The 18,649-nt window shown below is 34.7% G+C and overlaps 1 protein-coding gene across 1 annotated transcript in view; it reads right to left on the bottom strand.

Moving 5' to 3' along the window:
• Positions 1-361: 361 nt before the first annotated feature.
• The window catches only part of LOC120780525, a 67,527-nt gene continuing 49,239 nt past the window's right edge, over positions 362-18,649 (bottom strand). The window contains exon 3 of the mRNA XM_040112791.1: positions 362-771. Within this exon, the coding sequence (XP_039968725.1) occupies positions 568-771 (204 nt within the window). The 3' untranslated portion in view covers positions 362-567. The remainder of the gene's footprint in view (positions 772-18,649) is intronic.

The raw sequence follows: 18,649 nt of genomic DNA, 5'->3' as shown, positions 1-18,649 counted from the left end.
GGGAAAGGTTTTACGGAAGATGTATGGTCCTTTGCGTGTTGGTCACGACGAATATCGCATTCGATTGAACGATGAGCTATATGAGATATACGACGGCATTTACAAAGTTCAGTTAAGAGACGGCGGCTACGCTTGCTAGGCCATGTCGTCCGAATGGACGAAAACCCTCCAGCTCAAAAAGTATTCGACGCAGTACTCGCCGGGGGAAGCAGAGGAAGAGGCCGACCACATTGCGAAAGAAAGAAACAACTGGCGCGCTGTTATTAACCACGTAAGCGGTGTCTACGCCAGTAAAAAAAAGTCTGCTTTAATTTCCAAATAGCACCTGCAAAGTGTTTAAATCTTATTGCATAAAATGCTCTTTGGAGTTACATAACTTTTAATTGTATTTGTCTTATTGCTATTATTTTATTTAACCTAAGTCGAATATACACCCAAAAATTTAAATTCTAATATTAATAATGTATGCGATTTAGAAACTGTCATTTACATGATATTTAATATTTTTTTCGCACATCGGCATAATCATCTCGTATTCTTAATATACTCTCCATAGTTTAGTTATTTCTAGGGTAGGTGGCTAATATATTCAGTAGTCGCTTGCATCGTACCAATTAATGACGATTGGGACGAAACATCTGTTGATAATTGTAGTACATTTGTGTCCCTTATAGAATTTCGCGCTTCCTGAGATATAGTAAGGTCAAAATGTTCATCATCAGAAACATCTGTACTAGAAACGTCACCTATGGTACGAAGTGCTTGTTGAGTCTGGAAAAAAAAAATATATTTAAGGACTATGATCAAAGATTTATGTCTATTTAACTCATATTAACTCTACGTCCTTTTATTAAAAGGTATTTCAAAATTAAAACAAATGAGATCGGAATATAACTGTTGCACTATTACATCATTGTATAATTGGTGTTTGGTCTAATCTTGGTTTCGGTTCAAAATAGATGTACATAAAACAAATTTTTTATAACTGTATTTTATAAAGAAATCATCAAAAAGTCGATTTATCAATTTCGACGTTTATGAAGCCACACATCCTTTGTTTTTTTTTATCATTTTTGCTTTGTAAGTAGCGGAAGTTTTGTTTACAGTTTTACGCCTTTAAATTAAACTGTTTTGCTATTTTTTTATCATTTTTGGTTTGCAAGTAGCGGAAGTTTTGTTTACAGTTTCACAATGTCTTTAGATTAAGCTGTTTTAGCGTTGTAAAACTGTAAACAAAACTTCCGCTACTTACAAACCAAAAATGATAAAACAAAAAAAAAAAAACATAGCAACGAAAGGATGTGTGGCTTCATAAACGTCAAAATTGATAAATCGACTAAAGGCTTGATTAAGCCTAACCTTTCCATGACTTTTGCCTGACCGAAAATAAAATTCCAGAACCTACAAAAAAAAATAATTGTTATTCAAAAATTCGCTACAATTGTAAATTATTTATTTTAAAAATAATTTTTGTTTGGTATAGTTTACACCTAATACCCGGAATTGAGTAAGAATGTGGAACTATCAATTATTTTATACTTTTTCTCAGATTTCCAACTATTCTCCATACAGTCAGTTTTCTAAATATTATTGATCACAAAAAAGAAGAAACATAAAATAAGAAATTAAATAACACCAAATAATATTAAGCATTGTCTACAATACGATTGACTAGCATTCGAATGACTAAATTAGAGATAAATTACTGATGTTTGATCATTTTCATTTCCTCATCAACTTGTTCTAATTGCTTACGCATATTTTCAAGGATACCCTTTTTTGCTTAAAATTCTTGTAGTTGAATCGTAGCTAATTTTCTTTTCTTCTCTAATAATTTTGTAGTCTGCTCATTTTCTTTTCGCTGTTTTAATGTTTCAGTATAACGAGCATGTGCGTTACGAGCTTCGAGAATAAGTTTTATTTATATATACACCTTCTAGTCACTACAGATTCTTATACACGGTTTTGGATCTGAGCAACCAATCTATGACAATTGATGACACTGAATCCGAATCTTCATTTCGTTTTTTAAGATTGATTCTATAACGAGCATGTGCGTTACGAGCTTCGAGAATAAGTTTTATTAGGTGTATATATAAATATACATAATAAATATACACCTTCTAGCCACTACAGATTCTTATACACGGTTTTGGACCTGAGCAACCAAAAGTGGTTTCTATGACAATTGATGACACTGAATCCGAATCTTCATTTCGTTTTTTAAGATTGATTCTAGTTTTTGAAATAATCAAGAATTTAATTTTTTATGATTTTTGTCAAATAATAGGGGAATCCCGGGCCAGCGCGATATTTTTTTCCCTAGTATAGGTTGACAGCTGCAACCAACTGTCATCGGCTCGTCTCATACTAAGCTCAGTTTCTATATAGCACTCGAGCTGTGAACACGTGTTATAACCTCTCTGCGACAACAAAAAGAAATTCGACACTCCGAAAGTTTTTTTTCAACTCTGTGTACAGTTGATTTTTTTCACATTTTCCAATAAATTCATCCAGGTAAATATGTTTATAATATTAGTTGAGCCTTTAGCCTTCGACACACAAAATAAATTTTACACAAATTTACATTGTGTTCATTATCCACCGCCATTTTGCAACCATGAGCGTTTGGGGAATCTTATTACGGGGAATGTCGGGCCACATAGTTTTTTACATTTGACATGCTAACTTAATATATTTGACGTGTATAAGTGATTTTTCGTGCAGAATTTCAACAACACAATAGTTTTTCAACATTTCCTGATAGTTTCGTGCTCCGAAAAATTTTTTTTAGTCATTATGCCGCGGTTCTATCCCAAACAAGAGAAAATTGTTGATTTCGACAACATTTTGGAGGCGATCAAGTCGGTGAAAATACATCACAACAGCGTTCGACAATCTGCGACGGCACACAAAATTCCGAGGACCAACCTGATGCGTTATATTGCAGCATTTGATAGTGCGAGCATCGACGTTACTACTGCCAATGCCGATGTAATGAAGAATTTGCTGGCTGAAAGCACGACGATGGGCACAAAAACAGTGAGTTCTGCTGGTTTCTTTCTTTTTCTTTCATCGAATAATGAATAATTTTTTTTTTATTTCAGATCTTCAACATCGAACAAGAGAAGGCGCTGATAAGCTACATTCTCCAGGTCAGCGACATCAACTATGGAATTAGTTTGATGGAGCTTCGTAAGCTCACGTATGAATTTGCTCGGAAAGTTGGCGCGTCGTATCCGGATCCATGGAACGACAATCAACAGGCGAGTAAGGATTGGCAGTTGGCGTTCATGAAACGCCACAAAAATTTGTCACTGCGAACACCAGAGCAAGTAAGCCAGAGCCGTGCGAAGCGATTCAACGAAGAGAATGTCTTTGCATTCTTTGCCAACCTTTCATCCGTTCTCGGTAAGACGCGGTTTGAACCTCACCGAATATGGAACATAGATGAAACCGGGTGCCCGACCGTGCCAACCAGACCTGTCAAAACCATCGCGCGCAAAGGACAAAAGCAGGTCGGCTCATCAACATCTGCTGAAAAAGGCACCAATGTGTCTTTGGCTGTGGCCGTCAGCGCTAGTGGCCAGTCTATACCGCCATTCTTCCTCTTTCCCCGAGTCAACATGAAAGAGATTTTTATGACTCATGCGAGTCATGGCGCTGTTGGTGTTGCGAACGGTTCTGGTTACATGAACTCTGACGTATTCCCTCAATTCATGCGTCATTTCATCAAGCACACCGGTGCTAATGCCGATTCGCCAACCATGTTGCTGCTGGACAACCACGGTTCGCATTTATCGATCGAGGCGATAGATTTGGCGTTGGATCATGGCATCACGTTGCTGTCTTTTCCGCCGAAATGCACGCACAAAATGCAGCCGCTAGATGTTGCGGTATTTGCACCATTTAAAGGCATGATGACCGTGAAGCATGATGCATGGAAAAAGTCCAACATTGGTGTCACTTTCGATCTGCATCATGCGCCGCTCCTTGTTGATCAGTGCCTCGGTGTTATGTTAACGCCGAAAACCATCAAATCCCGTTTAACCCGCAAATTTTCACTGAAGTTGACTTTGTCGCTTCGGAACTGAGCGGCGAAAATTTGTTCGGTGACGAAGAGAAAGACGCCGACAATCAACGTCGAGTTCTTGCCTCTGGTGATGCCATTGTGACTGCTGCGAATGAGGAGGTGTCAACGTCGGAGGCATTTTCGACAAGTGCCCCAGCTTCAACAAGTGGTGCTGCATCATCGTCGTTGTCTCTTGTTTCGGCACCACAGCTCCGTGATGCATTGAAATCGGTTGGCCCGTTGAAATTGGGCACACTGGTGCCGAAATCACAAAACGTGGCCGCAAGACAATGGAGTCAACGATTTTGACATCGCCTGAGGTTGTCGCAGATCTGCGTGACAAGGCCGAAAAAAAGCGGCAAAAATTGACGAAGGCAGCCGATGAAACAGCAGCCAAGAAGCAAAAAGGCCGTGGCAAATCGAAGACGCCACGGAAGAGAAGCCCGTCTCCGACCGAAACCGACATCGAAGAGGACTTCGATTTTTGCTCGATTTGCAAGAAAAAGATGCCGAAGCACGAGAATCGTCAAAACACGACCCATTGCATCGTTTTTGATCGAGGGGTTCACTTGAAATGAGCCAGACCGAACCCGAACACTTACACCTGCATCCACTGCGAGTCGGAATAATTTTTTTCGCCAATTCCTATTTTTCTTATTATTTATGAATCTCTCTTTCATTTCCATTGATAAATAAACGTTTTTCATCGGTAACAATCATGTTTTAATCGATTTACAGACATTCCCGACATTCCCCACCTTTTTTCAAAATCGCAAAATCAGGTTTTTTGCGCCAATGGCTATAACTTTTAAATTTTTGTAGAATTTTATCAAACCAATGTTATCAAAAGGAAGGTTACGACTCGCACTACAAATCCATGCTTTGGAATTTTCACAAAAAATAACTTTTATGTGACTTTTTAATCGAAATCAAAACGTGGCCCAACATTCCCCCCCCTATTCATTTTATTAACTCAAAAGTAACATATCAGAAATGAAGATTGGTGGAACTTTGCCTTTTGTACTGTTTAGTATCTGTTTCACTTATTAGAGTCCAACAGTAGTCGCTCATCATGCCTTCATCCCAAAATCCTTGGTATCTTCTTTCAATGTTGGCTAGATCTTGGTGTAGCCGCTCTCCTTGTTCGTCGCTCGTATCACCCAAGTTTTCGGGAAAAAAATCGAGATGGGAATGCAGAAAATGGATCTTTAGAGACATTCTAGCTCCAATCTTTCGATAGTTTTGCAACATATCGCCAATAATTTCCTTAAAATTAGGGGATTTGTGATTACCAAGAAAGTGGTGAACGATATTTTGAAAAGATGCCCATGCGGCTGCTTCATCGGGCGATAAACATTTTGTAAATTGTTTATCAGCCATTAATTTTCTAATATCATGTCCGACAAATATTCCTTCTTTGATTTTTGCATATGACAATTTAGGAAACAACTTAACTAAATACTGAAAAGCCGGTTCTTCACTGTTTAATGCTTTGACGAAGTTCTTTATAAGGCCTAGTTTAATGTGAAGAGGTGGCAGGAAAATGTCTTGTGGATTTACAAGTGGTTCAGCGGAGACGTTTTGCTGTCCAGGCTCATATTGAGTACGACTTTGCCATTCTTTTCTCACATAAAGATGTTCAGTTGCGCGGCTATCCTGCAAGCATAAAAAGCAACAAAATTTGGTGAATCCAGATTGCATCCCAGTTAAGATACCAATTACCTGTTGAAATAATATAAAAAATAAGTGTTTTCGATTTAATTGGAATCAATGTTTAAACCTTTAGATCGCCACATATTTTCCATTTATGATCATTGTATTTGATGAAGCACATGATCTTCCGCATTGTTTCGTAGCATTATTTCGTTTGTACTGCATGAGCAATGGGAAGAGAAACGGGAATTGTGGAGAAGAGCAGCTATTAGGCTGTATTTGGAACCATCACTGAATAAACGCCATTCGTTACAGAAACTTATGTTGTCTTCTTTTTTGAAGAACGGTCGAAGTGTCTGATTTCTGTTTCTGTATGATCAAATACTGATTTCTATTGTTCTTGAAGTTATATGGGTTACAATTTCATATAATGTGTGCAGTTTCTTACTACCAATATATACACCTGCGGCCACGCACACCTTACCACTTTAATTTCTTAAATTTTTTTAATGTTTTTTTCGGGCTTTTTTTCAAAAATTTTTTGATATTGAATTTAGTAAGCGCAAATAAATTATATTAAATTACCAAGATATAATTGTAGTCCTTAATTTGTCGCGTTTAATGAATAAAACACAAAGATCTTTTATTTACCTGTAACCAAACGTTTTACTTTAATAACGCGACCAAATTTGTTTTTCAATTTAAAATAATAAAAGAATAATAAAAATACCACCTTTAGAAGATATTACAACTTCAATGCGAGTGGGAATTAACTCTGAAATTTCTTCCCATACTTTTATCAAAACTCTTTTAGTTGTATTTTATTTTTAAGCTTATATTGAGCAACAACAAATAGTTGTGAGCAAACCTAATGTCCCTCAGTCTTAGTATTGCTATCAAACGTGAAGGTGGAGATATATGTATAAACTCAACAAATAGATAAAATAACAAACACAATATTATTGTTATTTATCTGGGAGGTCAACCGGGATCGCAAATCAACTTGCTTTCCAGCCAGTCTTTGAAGTAAAAGACTTAAAAAACCAAAATCCACGGTCTTCAAGAAAGACACAACAGGTTGCTGAAAAATTGAAACAAAAACAGAATTCTGAGGAACCATTAAAGACTGGAGCACATCAAGAACTTCCGGTCGGAAAAAAGGACAAAACTCCGCGGCAGTCGTAGGAAATCGGAAGCAGTTACGATGACATCAGATATGGCACAACTACGCGTACACATCGACGTACTAACTCAAACTTTGCAGCAGCAAAGCATTGAGAAGCAGAATCGACTATCAGCGATTGATTCAAGCCAATCGTTTAAAGGAGTATCGACGGTCAATCAAAACGAAGCAATACACTTGCACGTTAACGACCGCATAGAAATTGACCTGAAATTATTCAAAGCACTTCCACGGTTCGATGGAAACAAAGATCAGTATAGATCCTGGAAATCGCAAATATGAACCTTTATGGATGGTATAAAAGGATTTTCCAACCACCCTAGATACTAGAGTGCACTTGGCCTAGTAAGCACAAAAATAACAGGAGCAGCAGCAGATATTCCTACAAACCACAACACGAAGATGAATTTTTATTCCATAATAAATAGATTGGAATACACGTTTGCGGACCAAAGGCCATTATATGTCCTTTTAGAGGAAATGAAAAAGATCGTACAAGAAAGAAAACCTTAGCCGAAGTCCACAGTGAAGTGAGCCAAGCGCTTAATTTGGCAATATAAAATATTGAGATGTCCGAAAACCAAAAGACTATGCGAACCAGTAAGCAGTAGGGAACTTCATCCTAGGGTTAAATAGCAAATATACAGGTGGGACATTGTATAGTCATAACCCAAAGGATTTGGAAACAGCTTACGCAGTAGCTAGTACTATTTACCACGACAATGTGAATCGCCAATCCGAGGTACATTCTAACCTCCCAAGGGGGAACAAGCAACAAATATTCCAGCAACCTGATGATAAAAGGAAATATAATCCTCGCTTCAACGAAGGCCAACTTCATTCACATAGAAAGGACAGACAACATCATCAAAACGGACCAAACGTCAGAATACAGAGGAAATATCAGCCTAGAAATTACACCGGTCAACACGATTTTTGGGTCTGACATCTACATGTTAAATTTTAGTTTCTCTTATGACAAAAATAAGGAAAAAAATGTTTTTTCCGGTTAAAGTTTGCTTTCGTAGAAATTAGAGCAATTTCTCGATGATTTTCATATTTTTTCTACAATTTCACTATAGATTATAATTAGACAACTTTTTTTAGATACAAGAGTCGTTTTTATTCAAGATGTGTAATAAACAATAATATATAAATGTAAAATAACAAGAAATTACTGTCTAAAAGTGAATATTTTTTGGATTTTTTTTATGCTCATATGAGCTCTCTCGTATTAAACCCCAAATATACTTATCGATGTAGATCAGCCCAAAGCAAACTTAAAGAACCAAAGATTGATATTTAAGTGTTTTTCAATGTCTAGAATCAGAATTCAAGCATGAGAACAGAAACCCCCCAAAAAAAATATGTTTTTTGTTGACCGGTGTTATAATCAACCGCAACAACAACTTGCACCAGAACCAATGGAAGTGAACAATTCGCAGCAGTACCATAGACCAACACATTACTTCAACCAACAAAGGAATCCGACTCACCATCCAAATCCATTGAAAAGGTATAGGAACGTCTCGTCGCAAAACTTCAATCAACCAAAAATGCAGCGCATCCATCAAACTGCACAAGCAGACTACGATGAACATATTGAGACACGGAGTACATTTTTAGACGAGTAAACGGGTTGCCTTGTATAGAAACAAAATGTGGATTAACCGGCACAACCGTTACAATTTTAGTGGACATAGGATCAACTAATAATTATATTAGCAACAAATGTCAAATCGGTAAGTCAATACAAAATATTCCTTTTAAAACAAAAACTTCACATGGAGATATGGATATGATTTGGTATGTTATGAAATAGATAAGCTAAATGAATTCGATATGATATTAGGAGAACAGGGGCTTAGAACTCTTAAAGAAGAAGTGAATTTATTTGATTATAGTTTAAAGTACCAGAAGGAAGTGACCGATAACGTAGAGAAAAGAATTTATTTTACTATCGATAACCCTCAATACGAAGAAAACTAATGCTAAAAACACGTTCAAATAAGTGAAACTCTTCCTTTCACTACTACTTTTCAGGCGACAATTAGGACCCAGACAGAGGATCCAATATGGACAAAACAATATCCATATCCCATTGCGGATAACGACTTTGTGAATAAAGAATTAGCGAGTTATTAAAAAATAAAATTATTAAACCAAGTAAAAGCCCATATAATTCACCCATATGGGCTGTTCCAAAAAAGGGCACTGATGAACAAGGCAAGCCAAAAAGGAGAATGGTAGTTGATTTCCAAAAAATTAATGCTCAGACAATCACAGATAGATATCCAATACTGATGTAATATGACTATCCAAAATTTATGGAAAGCAAAAGTATTTTCAACTATAGATTTAGAATCAGGATTCCATTAAGCATAATAAGATTACTGTGAATCCGAACAAGATTGAAACAATAAAAAAATTCCCATTTCCAAAAACTCTTAAAGAACTAAGGTCATTTTTAGAATTAGCTAGTTATTATAGAAAATTTATTGGGAATTTTGCATCTATCACTAAATTCTTAACTATTCATTTAAGAGGAGATCAAGGAATGATAAGAAAATATCAGAGCGCCAAAGTAGACATAAAATTAGACGAGGCAGCACTGGATGCACTACAAAAAATAAAAATAGCACTTCGGGAACAAACTGAAGTCTTTCAAAAAGATTTCTCGAAACCATTTGATTTAACTACTGATGTACATAAGTAATTTTGCTATTTTGACAGTCCTATCTCAAAATAAACAACAAATTATAGAATTATAGCACAAATGAAAAAGAACTATTAGCCATAGTTTTGTCACTTCAAAAGTTACGAAACTATCTATATGGAGTAGCAAATTTAACTATTTACATAAACCATCAATCCCTCATATATTCAATATCAGACAAGAATCGTAATACGAAATTAAAAAGGTGGAAAAATTTAATTATTATAGAGCAAAACTTGTTTATAAACCAGGACACCAAAATGTTGTAGCAGACGTTTAATCAAGACAAAAATAAATGCGACTACTGATTGTTCTCAACATTCGGCAGAAAGTTCACCTGTAGAACATTTCAACAAAAACAACTATTGAATTCATTTAAAACACAAATTGTACCTATCATGGGTCATAACCAGCAAACGTAGGCATATCAACGAAAACAATTTTTCCAAATAATATTTGTAATATTACCACATCTATTGATAGATGTTATAAACATAGACGAACAAATAGAACTAGTAGTAAAGACGACAAAACTATCCATTCAACTACAGTATGCAAACCGGAAAACGTATTCTTCAATCCGGAAAAGTTTCCGGAAATAGAAGATATTTTATTCAACAATCAAGGAAAAGTGTTAAATTATCACAAAAAAGATAGAAAGACAATTACATATAAGTCAGGTGGTATAATTTATTCCCGCACGGACAGACGGAATAAAAGTGCCAATAAATATAAGAAACATACTGTAAAATTCTAACTGAGAGAGGAAAGATTATCCATAAGGACAGCATTCGAAAACAGGCTATAGCATGTACGGCGGTATTATAATATTATTTACAATTTACTCGTCTTTTGCAGATTTAGTGACTGACCTCAGTAATAGAACATTGGTTTCGACTGAGACAGACGTAATGTATTTATTTAAAGACACACATTTTTGTACCATGTAGCCAATTTAATGACTACTTACACCGTACGAAAATATTATGAGGAACAGGTATAACGCAAATCCGAATGAAGAAAAGGCTATTCTTGTCAGTAAAATAGAGGCTTAAAAATCACAGTTAATACCCACAAACTACAGGGCACGACGTTCACTAAACTTTTTAGGTTTCAATTATAAAATTCGTCACAGGAACACCAGACTATGACGATTTAATAGAAATAAAAACAGACTTAAATTACTTAATCGAAAACAATAACAAACAGAGAAAAAAAAATTTTAAAATTATTATAAAAATTAGATCCGAAATCTGTTGTAGAATAATTTGTAATCAGAGAAGTTTACAAAGAGTTAGAGGCAATTACAAATACAATTAATTTTGATAGAAGTGGAAATTTTTGATTTTCCTGTCATAAATATATTACAATATTCGGATATTCACGTTTGTATGTACAGGAATGCGATAATCACAATATATAAATTATACAATTTAATTCCGTTAGCCTACAAAATGGAAAATTAAAAATTTAAAGAAAAATAGCAAAATGTGAATATAAGTTTATAAGAGTATCAAAATGTAAAAATAATGTAAGAGTAAATATTTGTAAATAAGAATTGCAAGATAATGGTACCATCCCTTAACTAAATAAGGGCAAAACATATTGTAATATTGTTCAAGAAAACAATGTGTCATTATTAATATTAGACCACGGAAATATTATAATTGACGGAAACCATATATGGAACGGCCAACATATTACAGGCACAAAATTAATTCAGTTCAATATTAGCACTACTTTAGATAATAAGACATATTTTAACCATGACCAAGAAGTAAAAAATATAATACATTGTCATCAAAATGAAAAAAATTAAAGTTATGAAAATATTAGAGTCCAAATCGAATTATAAATTTTCTAATATACAAGAAATGTACAATTACACAATTCCTGTTGAGAAGCGTCCTTTACAATTTTTAAGGTATGCTATTCTTTTAGTAATAATATTAGGATTATTTATATACACCTCAGTAAAGGCATGTAAATGTTATCAGATTAAACATACACTCGGCGAAAAAAAAACCTAAGCACTCTACAGAGTGTTTTATATAGCGCAAAACTTGAATTCATATTATTTTAAGATAAACATTTTTCTTTGAGGGTCAACCACTTTTATTTAGTTTATGTTTCAAGTATTTTTGTATAAAAAACGAATAGTTTACAAAATAACATATTTTGTATAAAAAAATGCTTAGATTTTTGTAGAACACCCCCTCCTCCTAATAACCTCGGCATGGATTCAAAAAAACGTTGAAGATAATTTTTATTAATTTCTTCATTCCGCACAGCTTCAACAATGTTTTTTATTTCGTTTAGACTTTTTGGACGCTTTTCTCTTATCATTTTGCCCACCATTTTGCCCAAATAATGCCAGCAGTTCTCAATTGTATTGAGATCTGGACTGTTTCCTGGCCACGTGAGAGAGAGTCCATAAAATCTTTTTGTTTTGATACCTGTAAGTGTTTGTAATAAATTATTGAAAAATCTATTTCAATATTTTTATGCTTTGGTTACCGCTTTGGCTCTATGACAAGAGGCTGAAATATCCTGAAAATAAACTTTTTGGGCGTGTTCGGACAGCTGTTCAATAGTTGGCAAAACGCCTTCTCTCAAAATTTCAATTTATATTTCGGCACTCACAGATCTTTTTAGAATAATTAGAGGCCCAACACCAAACTTAGTTACAGCTCCCCACACCATTAAATAAGGCGAATGTTTTACGGTGGGCCAAACACAGTTTTTCAAAAAACGCTCCCCTTTCCTACGACGCACTGTGGCATTTCCGTCAGGTTCCAACAAATTAAATTCCGATTCCAAGTTTTGTGCAATTTTGCCCACTCTAGTCGCTGTTTCTTCATTCGTATAATGAGAAGTGGCTTTTTGGCTGGTGGTTTCGTAAATCGTTGCATTGATTGTTCCAGCATGTTGAAAGCGATCACTAATGCACATCCGTTTAATTTCTCGTTCTTGACGAGGTTTTACTGTTTCCGGACGTCCGCTGCCCTTTTTTCGAGCTAATCAATTAAAATAAGTAGAATTTTTAATTATAATACGCACGTTTCAATCCCTTATGCCCATTTCACGACCTATTTAACCTTTGCATAATTTATTTCATATAAAGCTACGATTTCTGCTTTCTTTTTTTTTGACACCACCATGTTCAACTTTACTTGTTTTCACAACTTATTTAAAAAAAAAAACCGCGAATTCTGCAATAAACACGTGCGGACGCTAACGGCTTTAAAAATAAAGGTAAAATAATGTAGTCACATGACAAAACAGCTAAATAAGACAAATAGTGAATTTTGAGCAAATAGTGACAGTTCAAAATAGGAATATTAGAAAATTTTCGCCTGCGTGGGTTTTTTTTTCGCCGAGTGTATATGAAATGGAAGTACAGCGACTCCAAACACAGCGCCTTTGAAATGAGGACATTTCATTTTAACAGAGGGAACATTAACATTTAAGGAAGATAACATTCTTTATCGTAATCACGAACCCAAATATATCAACAAATCCTTATCAGCTGTTACCATAAAAACATGCATCCTAACATATACACATAATGGCGTATTGTAATTATCAGTAACAGATAAGAACTTATCCAAATATACATATTTATCAGCTTAAAATAAGAACACAACAGAACAACATGAATATTCTGTCGATAGTAGTAGTATTGCCATCAAACGTGAAGATATTAAAGTCAACAAATAGATAAAATAATAAACACAATATTGTTATTATTTAACTCGTGCGCACGTTTAAGCAGCCACCTTCCCAGATTAAACTTTTAATTGTGTCAAATTCGTCGCCGAGTTAAAGGGTGAGTGCCGGGAGTTTTTATATATTTTTACATGGTCCTTCGGACGGCACTAGTGGTAACAAATTGATCACGGTGAAGCGATAACAAATCAACAAATTAATCACGTGATGCGGTAACAAAATCAACAAATTAAGAAAAAAAAAAGAAACCGATAGTGAAAAAAGATCGGTGGCGACAATGTTTAGAAAAAGAAAGTCGTTGCACACTGGTCGATTTCATAGGATAAGGAATAAAAAGGTAAAGGTTTGAAATTTACTACTGTTTGTATCAAAGCTACATATTTCTTAAAAAACTAATAAAACTAATGGTAAATACACTCTTGCTCTATCTTGTTCGTACGCGCTACGAAAAGCGAGAGAAGTGAGACAATAGAAACACGCAGACTGTGCAGTGAAAATAGCTGAAAAATTATCTCTTATAATAAATTAAATTGCAATATAAAATCGTGTTTAATCGAAATGAGTATCAACCTTCCCACTTCTGCACGTCAACACCATCCCACACATCTATGTAAATATACAACCTTGGTACGCCACATTCCCCACACTCACCATATCATTTCTTACTCAGTTTCCACACCACGTTCTAACATCCACACAATGACATCATACACTCATCACTCAAGAGAGCAGCACACACCAACACCTATAGAATAACAAAAGGACAGACAACATGATCGGAAACCACTCTGGCGCTACGACATCGGTCCGATCCGCACACGATTCCTTTAGCTATTTTTTTTTCTTGCGAACCTCTTGTGTTAAATTAAAATATTTCATACCTTTTTGTGACGAATAAATTCGAAAGTTGATAACAACTTTGAAATGCAGACGAATTTTTATATTCAAATTTGATACATATACATATACGGTGAGTACGGAAAAGGTGATACATAAATCAATACACATCGTGAACTCATAAAATCATAAATTTTATATACTAAAATAAATTTACGCAAATACAACTCTGACCGCCATGTTTTCGAATCGTGATAACTTATAACTTTATGAGACTATGTGAAACCCCTAAATAAATTGTTTTATTGTTTTAAAACTATTGTTTTGCAAGTGACCTGTTGAGTAATATATTTTTCTTTGTACATCGAAATAAGTAACAAAAAAGTTGTGATCCTTGTCTCGCCCTCAAATGAGTCAAGTTTATTTAAATTAGTTAATGTTTTCTAAGTCTATGCTTTTGATTTCAGCTGCAACCTTTTGCACCTCTCTTTGTTATTCATATTATTCTACCAAGCATACGATTTTTTGTGTGTTATTTTTAATATTTTTTTGTATTTGCTTCTATGTATATACGTGTATATTTTATTATTTTTTATGTTTTTTTGTGATATAATATATACTTGAGTTTTGGTTTTCATTTTATCATTATCTCACATTTATCAAATGTTTGTTTTATACGTACTTTTATTCAGACACACCATATCGGTGTAAACTTTCCCGCCCATATATTTTTGAATTTTGGTGTTTAGAAAATGTTTGAAGTAATATCACTTATCACCGAAGCAAATTTAATAAAGCATCATATACATATTATATAAACTACCCTGTTATGATAAAATTTTGAAGGAAAAACAGTTATCCGGCAAGTAAAGGTCTCAGAATCTGATGTTGAAGTTGAGATAAAAAAATTATTGGACCATACTGCGTCATAAATATAATTAATGAACGCAATCAGTCCTCTAATTACCTATTATTAATAGGAAAATGTGGCTTTGATGGCAGTCCTGGGCAGAGCGAGTATAAGCAGAAATTTGATAATAATAATTTGGAATACAATAATTTATTTGTCACGACAACTGATAACAAATTCGCAAAATGATGAAGAGCACAAAAAATTTGAAAAACCCAGACCTTCGTCCACCTGCTATTTCCGTCCTGTTCGCATTCAACTACAAAAGGAATCAGTTCAATCAACCCTAAATGCATTCGATTTGCGCTAGACACTACAAGGGAATTAACTTTAAAATATTCCTGGTGTTATCTTCCTTCGTCCGTCCATAAAATTTTAATTCGCGCTCCCAATGTTATTCAATATGCACCAGTTTCAATTGGAGAGCTCTCAGAAGAATCTGCTGAGCCAAGCATTAAGGACGCTAAGATGTATCGACTACATCATACACGAAAGAACTAACGGATCGCTACAATTCGGGACTTGCTAAACCCCTTTTAGGCTTAGATCCTTCCATCACCAGTCAAAACTATCATGCAAAAAGTAAATCAATTTTATTAAAATCAGTTTTTTATTTTGTTGAGTAATATTAAATTTTTTTTTTAATTTATCAACTTTTTTAAGTTTATAGAATTAATTAAATTAAATTAAATCTCGGAATGGGAAATGTTGGGAGAGGGAAATTATAAAAAGCTTTTGCAAAAGTTTCACTTTTATATAGGCAGTGGAAGTATTTTTGGCCGCTGATTCCATACAAGACCCAGCACTGTGCGTTGGTGACAAAAACTTTGGAAAAAAATACCGGTAGTGATATTTGGAAAAAAAAAACGGTCGAAGTTTGAAAAACAAGCACTCGTTGGAGACAAAAAATTTGGCAAAAAGGAAAAAAATAACGGTGGTGACAAAATTTGAAAAAAAATTTCATGTACATACATATGTATGTATATACTAGCTGACCCCGCAGTCGTTGTCCTGCGTGAAATTATGTGTTTAGAAATAAAAAAGTTGAATTTATCATTTCACTTTTTTTCAATGTATCGCAGCTTGATAAACAACATTTTTTGGTTTCTGTTCCGGTGTATAGAAAAGATGGGTTTCCAACTCGTGAGCAGGCCACGTATATCTGGCCGAGTGAAAAACATATCATTTCCAAATGTATACCATACACTATGCGACTATCCTTGTGTCTCAAATGCAATTTTCACTGCAAACTGAATACGTTTGAACTGGAATGGCAAATCGTTAGAACTCAGAGGAATTCGTAGAATCAAGCATTCTGCCCCTTTGTATTCGATAGCTGCGTCACAATCAGTCAGGTTCCATTACACAGTTTCGACGCCTAAAGATTGTGGAACATAATAACGACATATCCAACTTTGAGACACAAATGATGCGGTGGCATACCAAGCCTATTCAAAGAATTTAGAAATTCCACGATCGATCAATTTGTATGAACGCAAGTCTCCCGGAATTTGACTTTGAATCTTCCAGTTTAAGTCAACAACATCAGTATTTTTGGCAACTAACATTGCGCGTGCACTTAAGGAATTGTAGTTACGATAATTTGTCCAATGTCCGAATATTCGTGATGAGTTCATCTTTGGTGAATTGGTAAAGGGAAGATGGAATTGATATCAAACCACCGGAAGTATCAACCGGAATTTACCCATTTCCAATTCTTAGCGAATACGATGTAAAATGTCTTCGGCAATGCCATTTTTGTTCGTATTCCATAATTGACGATAATTTGATGGCTGATCATCGCGAAAAGTATGCGAACTCCATTCCAGTGATTATCATGTTCCAGCAAATGTAATTGTAATTGTATGTATAATATCAAAATATTTCCGAATAGAGCAAGTTCTCGCAAACGGTTCACTGACGAAAGTTGAGAAAAAAAACTCGTAAATGTTAATTTTGTTGCTGGGGGTGTTTTCTCTGTCTGTACTGTATTCTCTGTGTTGAAATAGACTACACTCAATCCTTTTTTTACGCGATTTTTGGTTCTGCCACTAATCGCGTAAAAAAAAAATCGCGTAAAAATGGTTAGTTTTCCAATATTAACTAACGAATTGGTTCCGAATATAAAAAATATCGCGTATAACAAAATATACGCGCAAAAAAATATTCAAAAACATTACAATAAGTTTCAAATTTCAGACTTATGATTTATTCATTCATAACAACATATAATATCAAAACAAAAACCATATATAAAAGAGAAGAAAATAGAAAATAGGTAGATTTATTGAAAAAAATCGTTGAATGCTGTTTAATCACGGACATTATCCGTAGTGGAAATTATTCTTAGCCGCTTATTTTGATGGCCGGCACTGATATCACTAGAATTTGTATCAGAATCAATAGTAAGAACTATGGATTGATGTTCTGATTGACTTAGCATCTCCGACTGAGTTTGCACCATAAATTCAGTTAATTTTGTTTGAATGCTTCTCTTTGGACCCAATAAATTCCGATGTAGTTCTTTATATCTTAACATGCAGAGACTCAATTCTTTTTGAAAAATTCGTGCACGTTCGGCATCAGTATCATTTGCTACAAAATAATTTTCCAATCTGCTGCAAGTTTAAGACCACGCAAAAACCGAAAAAAGCAATCGCGTTAAAGTGAGAAATTCGCGTAAAAAAAGGAATTTGCGCTGCAAAAATAACCGCGTTAAAGTGAAATAGCGTAAAAAGAGATCGCGTAAAAAAAGGACTGAGTGTATTTGGTCATTCTCCAAATTAACTGCGAGACGCACAACAGTCGGAAAACGTTCATGAATCGCAAAAGTAAATATCATACAAAGCGCTTTATTGCAGTTCACGTATCGACCGTATCGATCAAGATCAGTATCCTTCATGTTGCTTCCTTTGGTGACATATTTACACACGTATTTTATCGATTACACCAAACTGCAATACGCAACATTGACATGACTTTTGAATGTGAATTAGACAACAGTGGCGAATATGGTACGATCCATATGTTGTCGACTTCGATGTGTTGTTAACTTCGATATTCACGCCTCACTGTGTTGCGGCTAGTGGAAAAGTAACTTTTCTCCGATTATTTTTTTCAGTGTTTTTAATGATGCAATTTTGTCACAGACATTCCAAGTAAACAAAAAACACATAAAGCTTATTTTTATGTTGGCCCATTGATTTTTAATTGATTTTAGAAGTCAAATATACAAAATTTTCACGAAAGGAGGGGATTTCAGGGCTGTATTCAAAATGGTCTCATTTGATTTTGGTGACAGATATTTTGATTCGGAAAAACAATCTGCCTTCGGACAAGTATCTTCTGTAAAACAAAGGAATGTTGTTTGGGACATTTTCATATGCACTTTTTTTTAGAGCGAAAACCCGACTTAAGGTTCATTTTTCCTTTAAATGTGGGTTAGGTAAGCAATATCTAAAAAGTCCCAGAGAGTCCCAGTTCCAAAGCACTACAGAAATGTTACATAATTTGTTTTCAACGAACTGTGAAAAAATTAGCTGCCCATAC

This window comes from Bactrocera tryoni, unplaced genomic scaffold, assembly GCF_016617805.1.
Source record: "Bactrocera tryoni isolate S06 unplaced genomic scaffold, CSIRO_BtryS06_freeze2 scaffold_25, whole genome shotgun sequence".
Taxonomy (NCBI): domain Eukaryota; kingdom Metazoa; phylum Arthropoda; class Insecta; order Diptera; family Tephritidae; genus Bactrocera; species Bactrocera tryoni.
The sequence above is the reverse complement of the archived record's forward strand: the minus strand, read 5'-3'. Positions and strand labels throughout refer to the sequence as shown.